Source organism: Gymnoscopelus braueri, assembly GCF_963280865.1.
Source record: "Gymnoscopelus braueri genome assembly, chromosome: 13".
Classification (NCBI taxonomy): Eukaryota; Metazoa; Chordata; class Actinopteri; order Myctophiformes; family Myctophidae; genus Gymnoscopelus; species Gymnoscopelus braueri.
The window spans coordinates 43,049,054-43,064,972 of record NC_137615.1 but is presented as its reverse complement, the minus strand read 5'-3'; the positions used below and the strand labels follow the sequence as shown (position 1 = coordinate 43,064,972).

General features: G+C 44.7%; 1 protein-coding gene across 2 annotated transcripts in view; it reads right to left on the bottom strand.

Annotated features, from left to right (window-relative positions):
- Positions 1 to 1,234: 1,234 nt before the first annotated feature.
- The window catches only part of tlcd4b (TLC domain containing 4b), a 41,540-nt gene continuing 26,855 nt past the window's right edge, over positions 1,235 to 15,919 (bottom strand). For both annotated transcript variants that reach the window (XM_080446630.1, XM_080446631.1), the window contains exons 4-7: positions 8,959 to 9,017; positions 7,693 to 7,787; positions 6,791 to 6,864; positions 1,235 to 2,088 (exon numbers count right to left, since the gene is read on the bottom strand). In XM_080446630.1, coding sequence (XP_080302756.1) covers positions 1,731 to 2,088; positions 6,791 to 6,864; positions 7,693 to 7,787; positions 8,959 to 9,017 — 586 coding nt within the window. In that variant the 3' untranslated portion in view covers positions 1,235 to 1,730. The remainder of the gene's footprint in view (positions 2,089 to 6,790; positions 6,865 to 7,692; positions 7,788 to 8,958; positions 9,018 to 15,919) is intronic.

Sequence of the window (15,919 nt, the reverse complement as noted above, 5' to 3'; positions counted from 1 at the left end):
AAAAAAAAACAGAGTATTAAAGTGTCGCGGGCCCACTGAACAAGGCATAATGGGGGAGAAATTCTCTTTCAAAAAGGTTAAAATCCCTCTTATAAGAAAAAAAGCAAAAAAAAGAAGGCTGTTTTTATCATTCTCACCATGGAGGGATTGAACAAGTCTTTATAGGGGGAGGCAGGGCGAGGTAGAACCGAACTGAACCGAACCAAAAAAGAAAAAAAAAGAAAAAAAGAAAAGAAAAAAAAGATAAGGCTGGGTAGAGTTGGCGTCTAACCAGTGAGGCAGAGGGAGGTTGTGGTGACTGTGATGTCCGCCCGGCGCCTTGGGGTTTAATGGCCGGGTGACGCAGGGAGACACACACACACACACACACATATACGCACACACATACACACACACGCACACACACTGGATTAACTGAGGAAAGTCAAACTTAATAAAAATGAATCTTAAAGAGTGTCCCCGGAGGAAAAAAAACAGCTCACCTCGACGTGAGCCCAAAACGGGCCCTGACCAGGAATGTGGGCCTGTCAGGGGGGGGGGGGGGGGGGTGGTGGTACTGAAAAGGCAAAACGCGTCCGGCGTTGGGGGGGGGGGGGGCACGAGACACAGTGGAGATGCTGGCTGTTGGGATCATCGTTCCCCCGCCGTCCGCTTGTCCTCGTCATCTTCTCTCTCTGGTATCATGTCTGTACTAGCTGACCGTGTTTTTTATTTGAATTGGAGCGGTTGGATACTCTCATAAAAACGAACCCCTGCGGCCGTGCGGGTCACATGTAGCGGCGTTTGACTGGTGGCTGGCGTTCACCTCCCCTTCCTCTTTCCCGTCCCGCCCCGTATCCAGATGACATTAAGAGGAGAAGGGGGAGAGAGGGGGACACGGCGGGCGGTGCAGGGCAGGCGCCATGCGTGTCAGAAGGAGGCCACAGCAGGTAGAGTGTGTTCTGTCTAAAGAGGCATTACGGTGTCTTTCGCTCTGTCTGCGTCGAGGTTCCGCCCCGAGCGGGGCCCCAAACACGAAGGGGCCCCAAACCGCTCCACCCGCCAGCATGGACGGGACACGCAGAGGGCAACACAAGGAGGACTTCCAAAACGTAGGATTGGGGGGTGGGTGTGTGTTTGTTTGTGTGTGTTTGAAAACGAGATGCTCGACTTCCAAAAGGTGGGCTTAATTGGGGGGTTGACTCGATGACTCTCCCTCTACGAATTATTGCTTTCCTGCATTGTTCACAGGCACTTCAGATGACAGGGCTTTGGTTGAAGTCTAGAGCAGAGGGGGGGGGGGGGGGTCAGACGCAAGATACAGAGAGAGAGAGAGAGAGAGAGAGAGATGGATACTGTGGGGGGGGGGGGGGCTAGTAGCGATGATAAATAGATGAGTATTAAGTCAACAACAGAACACCTCTGCCTCGTAGACTCCCACCAAACACAGCAGGCTGCCAATCTGTCCACGGAAACTCTGCCAGTCTGTGTGTGTGTGTGTGTGTGTGTGTGTGTGTGTGAGAGAGGGAGGCCTCCGGTGGGTCTCTCGCCCCCGACACCCGCTAGCCAGTTTCAAGTCGATGGAGCGGTGGGCGAGGAGGAGGTGTGTGTGTGTGTGTGTGTGTGTGTGTGTGAGTGTGTGTATGTGTTGGGGAGGAGGGACGCCCCGCCCCTCTAGACATCAGTACTTGGAGTTCCGTTGCTCCTGTGTTACGCTAGCCCCCCCCCCCCCCCCGTTGGTTTCTCTTCCACTAGTCCGTGTGGTTGTTCACGTGGTTGTGCTTGTCAGAGGCGGGGGGCGGGGCCTCCACTTTGCGCCCGCCTCCTCCACCGCCGCGGCTGCCCGTCAGGACCTTGTAGCAGCCCCGGGTGATCTTGTACATCCAGATGGTGTTGAGCACGTCCAGGGCGATGCAGGAGGTGATCCAGGCCACCTGGGGGCCGGTGCCCAGGCGCTCGAAGGCCTCCGTGCCGAACGTGGCGAAGACGCTGGCCCAGTAGGTGGGCATGACGGCGATGCGCACCAGGAAGAAGGCCACCGCCATGGCCACGCCGTTCACCACCACCAGCCGGTTCTGACGGGGGAACTTCAGCGCCTCGAAGAACCACCTGGCGGGGAGAGAGGAGAGAGGATTTAGAGACGGCGCTGGGGGGGTGGAAAACGTTTCTGTAAGGATAGAATGCACTCTATTATGGAGGACGTTTACACATTAACCCATTGAGGCCTGAGGTTCCGATTCTACAAAATGTCTTCCAAATCCTAACGTTTTTCTGAAAAACGTAGGTTTCTATATCAGTGGTTTTCAAACTTTTTCATGTCAAGGACCCCCAAATTGATATGAATTTGTCCGCGGACCCCCATCTCAAAATATTTTGTTCCAGGGACCCCCTAGAAGCAAAGATATGAGTAAAAAATGTATATTCAAGGATTTTCACATATTTTCAATTTTTTTCTAAAATAGCAGATCTACAAGCTCGTAGCGCGGCACTCGGTGCCGCGCTACGAGCTTGTATATCTGCTATTTTTGAATAGCCAAAGTGTAAAATAATGCTTTTTTAGCTCAAATCAAAAAGTGACACTGATGCGTTCCAGGTCTCAATGGGTTAACACACCTGATTTATACTCGCTTGCGTGTCACGCATCAAAAATAGCAGATTTAAAAGCTCGCGACGCATCATAGATTGACGTATAAATAAGGCTTTTCACATTTCTACATTGGCACCACTGAGAGCATCCTAACTGGATGCTTGTTTCACCACCTGACATGGGAACCGTGCTCCCCTCAACCGAATAGCTTTGCAGAGGCTCAGTAAAGCCTCATAGTAGTATGAAAGACCCCCCTAGACCACCACCATGGACTGTTTCTATCGGGCAACCAGGGTGTTGTTTGCACGCACGTACAGCACACACACACACACACACACACACACACACACACACACACACACACACACACAAGTATAGGGCTGTCAGAACGAATTTCACTATTCGAAAAAAAAATCGAATTTTATCATTTATTAAAACTTTTTTTATACATTTTGTTTTTATAAAATTGTATATAAAATGTATTTTAAAAAAGAATCTAACGATGCGAAACAAGCCCGCTTCTTGCCTGCAGGCATGTAAAAAAGGTGCTCGTCAGGTCACGTGATATCAACAATACTGTTTGAGAGCCGGCACCTCGCGAGAGTGCAGTAGTTGTAAACATGGCGGAAGGCGGCGACGTCGTGGATGCACCAGAGATCACCACTCCTGATCATTTAAGGAGTGATGTGTGGAAAGTTTTTGGATTTCCATCCAAAAACGGAAAAATAACAAGAAAAGACATAGCAATCTGTAGAGTATGCAAGATCGAAATGAAGTATCACACCACTACAAGCAACCTGAGGAATCATGTCGCAATGTTGCACCCTGCTACATTTGCCGAGATGGCAGATGTGGATGAACCACATTTAAAACAGGCTAGGATCACCTCGTTTCTGCCCCCCTCCTCCTCAACGCGAGGTTTACCTGCTGCTCGCCAGAAGGCGATTACAAAGAAATTGACCCGATTTATCTGCAAAGATATGAGGCCGATTAACCTCTCGCAGGGGGCTGGGTTCCAAGAGTTCATACGGGAGCTTGAGCCAAGGTACATAATTCCCTGCAACAGTACAATCACTGACAGAGTTGTGAAGCTATACGATGTCACTAAAGACAAAGTCAGACAAATGGTTAATGGAGAAAAGATTGCCCTGACCACAGATGGGTGGACGTCACTAGCCACGGAAAGCTATGTGACACTCACTGCACATTTTATAAATGAGAAATGGGAGCTGAAAGATGTCATTCTCAAAACGGCGGAAGCCCAGACAAGCCACACAGCTGAGAATGTCGCAGGCTACATAGAAGGCATACTCGATGAGTCAGAATCAGAATCAGAAGACTTTATTGCCATGACATGTAAACATGTTAGGAATTTGGTTTGATGCAGTGGAGCGCAGTTTACAACAGGACTGGTGCAAGACAGGACAAGACAGTGCAAACCACATCATAGTGCAACACAAGTAGTAAATAAAATAAAGCAGACATGTACCTCCTGGAGGCCAAGCAGACGGCACTTTCTGTCACACAAAATAAGCTAATCAACGACTGCGCTACTCGGTGGAATAGCACCTACGATATGGTGAGTCGGGCAGCTGAGCAACAAGCTCCCGTAGCAGCGGTAATCATGGAAAAGAAACTCGGTCATCTGGAGTTGAGCACCAATGAGTGGACGATTATGGAGAGGGTCAGAGAAGTGCTTAAGCCTTTCAAAGTGGCCACTGAGGCTTTATCAACCGACCGATTCCCAACAGCATCAGCCGTTCTTCCCCTTAAGTTTGTGCTTTTGTCGCAACTCCAGATCCCGCTACCGAGCGACGGTAACCCACTGGAGTGGTGGGGGGTGTCATGTTCCAAGTACCCCCACCTTGCCCAGCTGGCACGGCGCTATTTGTGCATCCCGGGTACTTCGGTTAGAGCAGAGAGGGTTTTCTCCACCGCCGGGATAATCGTAAATAAAAAACGCTCTGCATTAGATCCAGAAAATGTGGATCGCCTTGTGTTTTTGGCTAACAACCTTTAAGTCTCGCCAATGTTGTTGTTTTGTTTTGTTTTTATTTGATGCTGCTGAACGCTGAGCACTTTATTATTTTCATATTATTTTATTCGTTTGGAACAGTGGTTTTGTTTGGTCAAAGTTGACAAGATAACTTAACAGATTTACACTACAGTTGCAATGTAGCTATGTTGGCTTATTTCACTTTCATTGCTGGACTTATTGGGACTGTTCAGTGTACATGAACACAATGTGTTCATGTCATGATAGGAGCCTATTCATTGTTTTTAAAAAAAAAAGAAGAGAGAGAAACTGGACTTGTCCTGCTGTTAAAGACTGTTCCTTCCTCGTTTCATATTGAGTCTACTGAGTGCACAAGTGAAGTGCATTAGATAGCAATCTGTGCTGTACTCAATAAAATACAACGTATCCAACGTTATACATTTTGTGCCTGCCTATCATTATTACATGCAAGCGACATCAGTGTTGTTGTGTTTAAAAAATAGCTTTGGCGTTTGGATGGGGCGCCGTCTAGTGGACATAACGTGCATGATTAACTACCTCGATGTTCGTTGTACTGTATAACCCTAACCTAAACCTAAAACCGAAATACATTTTTAAACGGGAATAAAGTACCCGAATCCGCCCGAAAAAAATCGCGCGGGAACATGCGCGCGCAGCTCGCGTGCGTGCATATTCGAAAATATTCGAATATTACAAATAATAAGGCTTTGAAATTCGAATGGCATTTTACAGTACAACTGACAGCCCACACACACACACACACACACACACACACAAAAGACTCAGGACAAACACATTTTAAAACACATCCCCCCCCCCCACACACACACACACACACACACGTACCGGACACTACATTTATAATTAAGTCCCAGCTGCGGACCCGCTGAAACCACCGCAAGGAACCTCTGCGGGTACCTCGAACCTTACGCTGAGAACCGGTGTCACCATGCTAGACTAGCATGGTGCATTGCTAGTTGACACAGCTAGTTTGCCATACAGAGTTTCCTGGTACTGTGTGGCTTCACCACTGAAGTACCTAGTAGTACCTTGTTATCAATAGCCAAACATTGACCAGGGAGGTCACTCCCCATGTAGCCTCGGAAACCCAGGCTTTTTTTTTTGTTACAAAAGAAAAAAAGCCTGGGGGAGCGATGTAGGAACGATGGTCTTGGACCTTGTTATCTCCTAACCAATCAGAGTGCAGAGGGGCGTCGCTCTAAATTTGGTGACGTCAGCGTGCTCCGTGCACAGGCCGAGGGGGGGAGGGGAGGGGAGGCGGGGACATAGATTGGTGAAGCAATAGGAAGCCACGCACAAATCCAGGCGGCTGTGTTTGGGTCCGCCCTTCAAGACCATGGATTGAGCTCGTAGCCTCAGGCTACTCCCCATGTGTATCGTTGACAACTGCGTTTATGTTTTAACCCATTAAGACCTGAGGTTCCGATTCTACAAAATGTCTTCTAAATCCCAACAGTTTTTTGAAAAAAACCTATGTTGTGGTATCAGTGGTTCTCAAACTTTTTCATGTCAAGGAACCCCAAAATGTAAAAATGTGGCCGCGGACCCCCATCTCAAAATGGTTTGTTCCAGGGACCCCCCAGAAGCAAAGATTTGAGTTACAAATGTTCGCTTTAAAAGAATAAATATTCAAAGATTTGCACACATTTTCATGATTTTTCTCAAAAATAGCAGATCTACAAGCTCGTAGCGCGGCACTCGGTGCCGCGCTACGAGCTTGTAGATCTGCTATTTTTGAATAGCCAAAGTGTAAAATAATGCTTTTTTAGCTCAAATCAAAAAGTGACACAGATGCGTTCCAGGTCTTAATGGGTTAATGTGTTATATTGTGTTATATTGTGATTTTACCTGTATATCTTCTACCAAATCAAATTAAATCAAATCTAAGCTGGTCTCTTAGCTGGTGGGTAAATGTATGTTTTATTGTGTTTTTATATTGATTGATTTATTTTACTGTGCTTTTGTGTTTTATTAGCTTTTAACCCGATTTCTTTTAGCCCCTTATTTCCCCTTTCCCTCAAAAAGGCCTTACCCTTTGCCATGCCACAAATGTAAATGAGAAATCTGTTCTTAATCTGTCTTGCCTGGCTAAGTAAGTAAAGCCAGGCAAGACACGGATGGCACCGCTGACACCGCGGGCAACTTCTGCATTTGATACAAGAATAGACAGACAGGCACCACTTTACCTTTGATTCACAAAAGGTGTGGATAATTCTGAGATGAGACGAAAGTTGGCAAAATAGGGAAGCACACCCTGGGTCTGCAAAAGAAATGAAAAAAAAAAAAAAAAAAAAAACAGGTTACCACAAATAGACATAGCACTGTAATGCATATCGTCACTGTTGGACAGTCACAATCCATTGATTGGAACACAGGTTATTTTTGTCCATTTCCTGAAAAAGTAACACTTTTGGATGTACAAGGTCTCCAGCCGACAGCGACCATACACTGCATAACATATCTGAGTGGATATTAAAAGGTAGGATAAGTGATATTTTTTAAAACAATAAGCTTTTTGTTAAAAGGTTAAAGCACTATATTCTAATAGTAATCATTGCTATACAGTGTTTGTTCAGTAACAGTCTCCCTGTCTCTCCAGCTCTGTAATAAACAGAAAATACATTTTCAGGTAGGTGACAACATTTCAGCCAATCAGGAGAGAGTACCCATTTATTGGCTTCATTTTTTTTATAGTGTTCCAGTTCCAATTGTGTCTGCTCATTTCTTAGTGTCATCACTTCCAATTTCACTTGTTTAATCTCTATCCTGACCGAGTTTTCCATCCTGATTGGATAAAATTGGCATCCTGACCTGAAAAAGCATTCTCTGTTTACTAAAAGGCTGGAGAGACATGGAGACTCCTGTTACTGAACAAACACTCTATAGCAATGAGTACTATCAGAATATAAAGCTATTTAACACTTATTTTAACCAAATAAAATCACTTACCCTACCTTTAATACTGTCAACTACTTCCAAGCATGTGGAGTCACAGGTTAAGTTCACATTGAAACAGTGTTTTAGCTGCTCAGGTTAAGTTCACATTGAAGCAGTGTTTTTAAGCTGCTCGAGGAGAGCGTGGACTCACCAGGACGTATCCATAAGCGTAGAGCGCCGCCAAGTGGTGACAGACGAAAAAGCTGTCACCCATGGTACCCCAGTTGCGTGCCAGGAGCACAAGGTCTGAGAGAGGAAGAGAGGAGAAGGTTAATCAAGTACATTTACTCAAGTAGTGTACCTAAGTACAATTTTGAGGCATTTCCAAGTTTCAGTACTTTTACTTCTACTCACTACATCTCAGATTATTATTTTGATTATTATTACAAAACATACAGTAACCACTTCAGCCCTACATACATTTCGGCCATTTGAAAATAGCCGATCTACAAGCTTCGCGACGCATTGTAAGCTTGTAGATCTGCTATTTTCAAAAGATTGTATACATTTGAAAACTTGTGAAATGAGACATTCTGCATAATGGCTGCTTTCTACTTTTGGTACTAAGTACATTTTGATGCCATTATTTTTGTACTTTTACTACAGTCAATTTTTCATTCTGGACTTTTACTTCTAACAGAGTATTTCTACATTGCAGTATTGATATTTTTACTTAAGTAAAACATGCGAGTACTTTTCCCACCACTGCCAAACTGACATTTAGATCCGAAAAACATCTTAATCTCGCTCATCACTGTCTGCCTTGTAAAGTTCATTGAATAATCGAGAAGGTAAAAAAAAGAAAAAAGTCCTGTATATCAATGAGTTGACACAATATATTGTACCGTAATCAACTCAATTAGTCTGATTAACTAGAAAAAGTGCTCCTCGGAGCACTGCCAGACCCCTAGTGGTTGAAATCTGAAGATCAGAGCACTACGTCACGCGAAGCTTGGCCAATCAAGGGGACAGGGAGGAAAAGAGGGACAGACCGACCGACCGACCGACCGACAAAGCCTCCTGTAGGCTGACCCCTGGGGTCTGGCAAACACAGTGGTTCTCAGACCTTTTAAATTTCCACGACACCCATAACTCTGAGAGTGTACAAATGGAACCATATGGACCCGTGTACACTCTCAGAGTTACACACCTGTAAGGGGCCAATTGGAACCCCCTCAAGGAACCATGAGGGTCCCTGAACCCCAATTTTAGACCCACTGGTGTAGCAGAGTGTTTCCAGTGACAACATGCACAACATCAGCACCCTGACTCTGTTTGATCAGAATGGAACAGAGCCTTCATTAGTATCATTGGCAACACCTTTCTTCACAATATGGCTGCTGTGCATAGAGCCTACCTAGGGAAAAGCAGCCCTAATGAAGACTGTTGAATTTGCGTTTTAAAATACACTGCTCACCATATAGTAGATAACCACAGGTTATGGCTACGTTGAGTTTGACCAGGTTGGGATCCCCCCTGTGGAAAAAAAAGGAAAAAGGCGGCGGTTATTTGAATGAATTAACAACTTTATTTGAACCAATCCGTATAGCAGAGTATGCTAATACAATATAACCAGCACCATCTGCAGTGGTTGGCAGGCGGGCCTCCGGACTCTTCCATTGAGACGTTTTAAGACCCTGGTGGTGTCGGGTAGGACACCTACCGGTTGACGAGTAGCCCCGCCTGAAGCTCATAAGCACAACATATACCCTGGATAATCCCAGGTAGGACATAAAAGTTACTGATTTCAGCTTACATCCCCCCAAAAAACAGTTGCTTGCAACACTGTGAGCTATTGCTCAATGTAAACAAGAAGGGGAGGAAAAGCTTCTTGCCATTTCTGGGAAATCTAAAGCAATCTACAAACAACGTTGGTAATCTACTTCCGCCCGTGGGCACACTACAGCTCAATGCTGCGGACTGGAAGCCAGGTTTTTTCACTTAGTTTGCGCGTGGGTGTCGCGCACCCAAAGAATAGCCAATCTGCAGGTTCACAATGCGTCGCAGCGCGACCCACAGTGAACTCGTAGATCTGCTATTTTCGGTGCGTGACACCCACGCGTTAGCGCGTGTATAATAAGAACTCACATCATGTGTGTGTGAGGGGAGCAAACACACAGTCATGACCGAATCACCGATTAAAGTCTTTTTTTGGGAGCTATACTGTAGCCTGGTTGCCCTGGGTGACCTGGTGGCGAGTGGCAGTTTGCACGGAGCCACGTGTTGACAAAACACATCGGCAAATGTTGACAGAGGAAGGCCTTCTGTTTGCCCTCTATCAGCCCGGGGAGGGCGCGCCGACGCCACTGTTTGTACGCAACGCGGCTAATGCGTCCGAGAAGACTTTTTAAGCAGTCGTTTCATATGTACAGTAACGCCGGCGACTCTCAACCTGCTGGGCCCTGAGGGTATTGCAGGTGGTCCCATAAATAATTGGAAAAACACTAAGAATATAATGAGAGAAAAAAACCTTCATGGTGTGCTTTCTTTTAAAACCTTGAAAAAAAGATAGATCAATGAAATAAACATGCTCTGAAAATGCACGTGGCCCTCATCTGACCACTTAACCGAGAATAAATACATCCTAACAGTTTTCTGAAAAACGTATGTTATATCAGAAACATTTTCATCTCAAGGACCTCCAAAATGATATGTATTTGGCCACCGGCCCCATCTGAACATATTTTTGTTCCAGAGAGACCCCCAGAGGCAAAGATTTGAGTAAAAAATGTTTGCTTTTGGCCTGGGCCGCAGCGTGGCGGTCCAGGCACCCTAGGCTGCAATGCCAGCCTGACAGCGCGCCGTGGGTTCGACTCCCGTTCCCGACGACCTTTGCTGCGCGTCACTCGGTGCTGCGCGTCACTCGGTGCTGCGCTCGGTGCCACGCTACGAGCTTGTATATCTGCTATTTTTGAATAGCCAAAGTATAAAATAATGGTTTAAGTAGTTACACAGATGCGTTCCCGGTTTTAATGGGTAAGCCGTGACCCCGGCCGGTTCCAAAGGTTCCAAATCACAGGGCAGACACCATAACCACAAAAGGTCACTGCGCTGGTTATTTCTCCTTTATTTTTATTTTATTTGTTCCACCTCAGTAATAAGACCTGAGAGCTTCCTTCACCACCGATGGCACCGACCTGAGAGTTGTGAATGAACAGTTAAGCGGTCATGTTGTGTGAGACCGTGAGACCCCGCCCCCCGCCCCCACAGGAGCTGTTGGGGCGCTGGCTCGTCAGGTGCACCTGGGCTAAAAAAAAAGGCATCTGCTAAACGGCGCCATTCAAAAACAACAATGCAACCGCCGTTTCTCCGGTTCAACGGACATCCGACACTGGCCTCTCTCCCCGGGCCGCAGAGTGAGTGTCGCATGGCCAATGCCCCGGATCATGGCTTCTGTCTGTGCGTTGTGTAAACGTACACCGGGCGCGCTGGCAGCCTGGGCACGCACAATAGACCGTACATATTCAAATACACATTATGCACGTGCGCGAGGTCTCACTTTAATAGAATATCAGAATGTCCCATTTCACAAGTTTTCAAATGTATAAAAATAATTTGAAAATAGCTGATCTACAAGCTCACAATGCGTCTGAAGTGGTTAACACCTTTACCGCCGGGCCCGTAGTTCTACGGGCCGTTAAATCCAACGGTTAAGCGCCGAGCCCGTAGTCCTACGGGCTGCGGTCTTTTCGCGCATGCGCGGTCCGGGTGCACTTTCGGAATTTTTTTGATCCACTTCCGTTTCCGGTTTGATGACAGGAAATAGAATTATTTGGGATCCGGTTTCGACGATCACGCCCGCTCCCATTCTACAGACGAAACTGAAACTCAATTCTCTTCCTGTAGTTTTTTCTCCTCGCATTTCACTGTTTAACGTAATCCGCTCTAACTCAAACATGGATGCCCCGTTTGACACGCGATCTTCACTGGGAGATACAGGGAGATCTCGCGGATGTAAACAGACCGTTCACGGCTCAATCTTAAGGATTTTAACAAGATCTATGGCGACATGAAAAAAACAAAAAAACAACAAAAACACCTTGGCACTGGTGAGTACATTATGAGATTAACCTCTGGCGGTGGATGTGTTAATGTATGTTTTGTCATAATAATAAAAATCTACAGGAACTAGTACATGTTTTCAAATAATTGTAGTGGAGTAAAAGTATACTATTTGCCTCTGAGATGTAGTGGAGTACAAGTAAAAGTACTGAAATTGGAAATAATCCAGTAAAGTAAAAATACTTGTAGTTAAGTACAGTACTTGAGTAAATGTACTTAGTTACTTTACACACACACACACACACACACACACACACACACACACACACACACACACACACACACACACACACACACACACACACACACACACACAGGACCCTTCGAGAGTAACAAAGCCCTGGGATTGAACCGGTATGGACTAGTTATTACATAATCGTCTAATCGCAATTATTTGAGATAATCGAAATTATTTTTGCATAATCGCCATAATCGTTTCCATGTTCATACATTTTCAAATATGGAAAAAGCAGAAATAGCAGATCTACAAGCTTACAACGGCATTTTTTACATGTATAAAATTATCAAATATATCAATCATTTCCTTGTAAATTTAAGTTATTTGTCATATCTGCCCGGTGCAATTTTGCTTACATAAAGGGCAAACAGAAATAAAAAATGTATTCATATGTTCCAATGTTCAATGGCCAAACCCACATTTAAATCGTTAATCCCAATTATTTGAGTGACAATTAATCGTCAACTTAAATGTGTAATCGGGACAGCCCTATCCATCAATAGCCATGTGCTCTGCCTCTGTCAAAGTGCCTTTGAGCAAGTCAGCAAGTTCTGTCTTCGTAGTTTGCTCTAGATCAGAACATACGCTAAATGCAGGAGATGTCAAATTCACGCAGACCAAGATCAGATCAAACTCGGCATGCACCGTAAAATCCTCAGTGTTCATTTATCCATGTGCACAAACAGAAACAAATAGACCCCGAACGGGTCCATTTGGTTCCATTTATTTTACTGTGTGGTTAGAATTTGGCCACGGGTTTAGTAATAAAGCAGTTAACGGCTTCATTTAATCTAATTAGTCAACGTAACAAACAGCAGAGTGCTGTGCTATCACGATGCGTCACTTCACAAATGCACTTATCTTCAATGGCATATAAAGATACGCCAATGAAGATATGAACTGAGCAACACCCTCTCTAAGATACAAGAGCCTGATAGAGCGATCGGGAAGGCCAGCGTTGGCGTGGCAGAGTCCAAAGGCCGATTGATAATCACATCAGTCTAATCCAGTTAAAGCACTGTAACTTCGAAAACACTCCACATTCTAACTATGGACTCTCTGGACTATGGCCAATCTGGTCAGCGTGCACGCCAGGTGATAGATTTAGAAGGTTATGAAGTTTGCTCTCTATAGGGAACTTACGGAAGTTTCTGTTCTGACGTTGCCAGGCGTTGGCAGGCTCATAGCACTCTCCTCTAAAGCCTCATCACAGCTCGGATGAACGCTGCGCTTCTTTAGCAACATAGATCACAACGTTTGACACATCACAAGCAGTCTACACCACAGTGGTGTAAAGTAACTAAGTACATTTACTCGAGTACTGTACTGAAGTACAATTTTGAGGTATTTTGACTTTGCTGGAGTATTTCCAATTTCATGTTCTTTTACTTCTACCCCACTACATCTCAGAGGCAGATATTGTACTTTTACTCAATTATTTACACAATTATTTGAAAACTTTAGTTACTACTTACAGTACTTTGTAGATTTTGATTATTACAAAACATACATTAACCACTTCAGCCCTATATATATATATTTGGCCAAAATAGCAGGTCTACATCTGATTTGGTCTGATTAACCATTTGACCCTGGTTTATACTTAGTTGTACAATGGTGCCATACAAGAAATTAGAAAAAAATAGCTGATCTACTGTTTTTGGGCGGTGAAACCGCCCTTATATGTGAGGTTTGGATATTTGCACACCAAATCCTGCGCTGTGATTGGCCACAAATGTACCCCCCTAACCCTGCACTGTGATTGGCCAATCACAGTCTATTCAGGACTGTGATTGGCTAGGGAAACATGACACATGTGCATAGCCCTATAAATAGGACCATAACTTAAAAAAAAACATAAATGTGTTTTTTTAAAGTTATGGTTTCTTCCATCACTTCTTCCATCACTGTGATTACCACTGTGACCACACCGCCCACTTCACACTGGGTGTGATTTTTATAATCATTCACTTTCGTGGTCGAGGCAAAAGTTTTAAATAATCCTGATATTGATTTGAAGTTATATCGCCCAGCCTGAGTCCCCACACCCACACACACACACACACACACACACACACACAGTAATGGAAAGGCATGCAAGTGCTGTACTGCCATTTCAGCGACAATGAACCTAATATGAACACAATATGTGGGTTGTAAGGATGAGTCTGTTTCCTCCTTGACAGACAACAGTGTGTTAGTGAGGCTCAGGAGGCAGAGGTTCCAGGTTCCATTCCCGGGTCGAAGTGCCCTTGAGCTAGGTTGGTGCGTGGTGTGAATGTGTGTGTGTGTGTGTGTGTGTGTGTGTGTGTGTGTGTGTGTGTGTGTGTGTGTGTGTGTGTGAATGACATTGTAATGCGCTTTGGATAAAGGCGTTATATAAAAGTACCATTCACGGTGCATGTGTCCCAGTTGTAAAAACAATTGTGTAGGTGTGCACAAAGACGCCTGTGCGCACACGAGCCTGCTAAGCTGCTGCGACACAGAATGACATGTTGTGAACGCTGTGGCTGGCTCCGGCTACGGCAGACGGCCGTGTGACCGCTCTTAACGATGCTGCAACCCAATCTGATTGACCGGAGAGAGAATTAACGCTTACACCACCTCCGTGTCGCAACGAGGCCACCATTAATACTTAAGACTGCACATGATGTAGCGCTGCGCCGCTGGTGCTAAGCTAATAAGCTACTGGTTACTGCAGGGATGGGGGAGTAAGCTTTTTATTTCTTTTTTACATGTGAAGGAGGAGGAAAGAAAAGGCGTAACTAAAAAAAGAAAAACAAAACACGACAAAAGTCTTTTGTCTGCCTGTATGGAGCGTTCGGGGCAAAAATAATAACTGAAGGAAGTGACGCGAGGGAATTCATATAGCTTCCTTATGCTAGTGGTTCTCAAACCTTTTCATGTCAAGGACCCCCAAAATTACATGTATTTGGCCACGGACCCCCATCTCAAAATATGTTGTTCACAGGGACCCCCAGGGACGATTAAAAAAAATAAATAGCAGATCTACAAGCTCATAGCGCGGCACTCGGTGCCGCGCTATGAGCTTGTAGATCTGCAATTTTTGAATAGCCAAAGTATACAATAATGATTAAAGTGATTGTGACGCTACATTAACTTATTTAACTGGGGACCCCCTGGTATCCCCGGTCAAAGAGGGGTGTCACGATACGCCTAATCCACAATTCGATTCGACTTTAAATTTTAAGGTCACGATTCGATTCGATTTTCGATACGATATATATTTTTAAACGTCCTTTTTTTCAGCTTTGAGGGCTATATGATTATTAATTTAGGCTATTGTCTTGATTTGTAAAGAAAAACACATGTTTCTCAATAAGTCCCTTTTATTTGAATAATATCAAATGAGAATGAGAACAACAAAAAGGGTTTTATGCCCTTACAACAACTGTCATTTTCAGATTATTCTTTAAGATGAGTTAACAACAACATTCTTGTGAAGCTCTATAACTAAATACAATCTAAATACAAAGTTGAACATGTAAGAAAAAAGGATCCAAAGACAACTGTTATTTGGCTACATGTTCTTGAACATCTTAAAGTATGTTCACATTGTTTGAACAGGTAAGAGCTTTAACAAACACGAAATGTGAATAATAAGCTAAGCCAGGGGTCTTCCAACAGGGTTTTTTTCTTTTTTACCTTAACCCCATCCCTTTTCTGAGGTGAACTTTAGCCAAAAATAGCAGATCTACAAGCTCACAACGCCTCGCGCTGTGAGGCGTTGTGAGCTTGTAGATCGGCTATTTTTGGCCGAGAGGTATAGGTGTAGAGGGGGAAATAGAGAAGACGAGGAAACTATCAATGTGGAGCATAATCGACAAACGGTAGCCGTTTTGTCAACAACGCGTCGGGTGCCCTCATAATTCACTGGGAAGCCAAAACATTGCCAGACTTTTGACTTAAAGGAAGCGGGAGGGTTTTCCAATTCTTCCGTTTGTGTATCATCATTACCATCGCTGGCTTCAGCAGTGGGGTGAAATGTAAAGTAGTAGTACAGACGCAACGCTACAGCCGTCTCTCTCTCTGACTCTCCTCCAAACTCCTCTGCAGT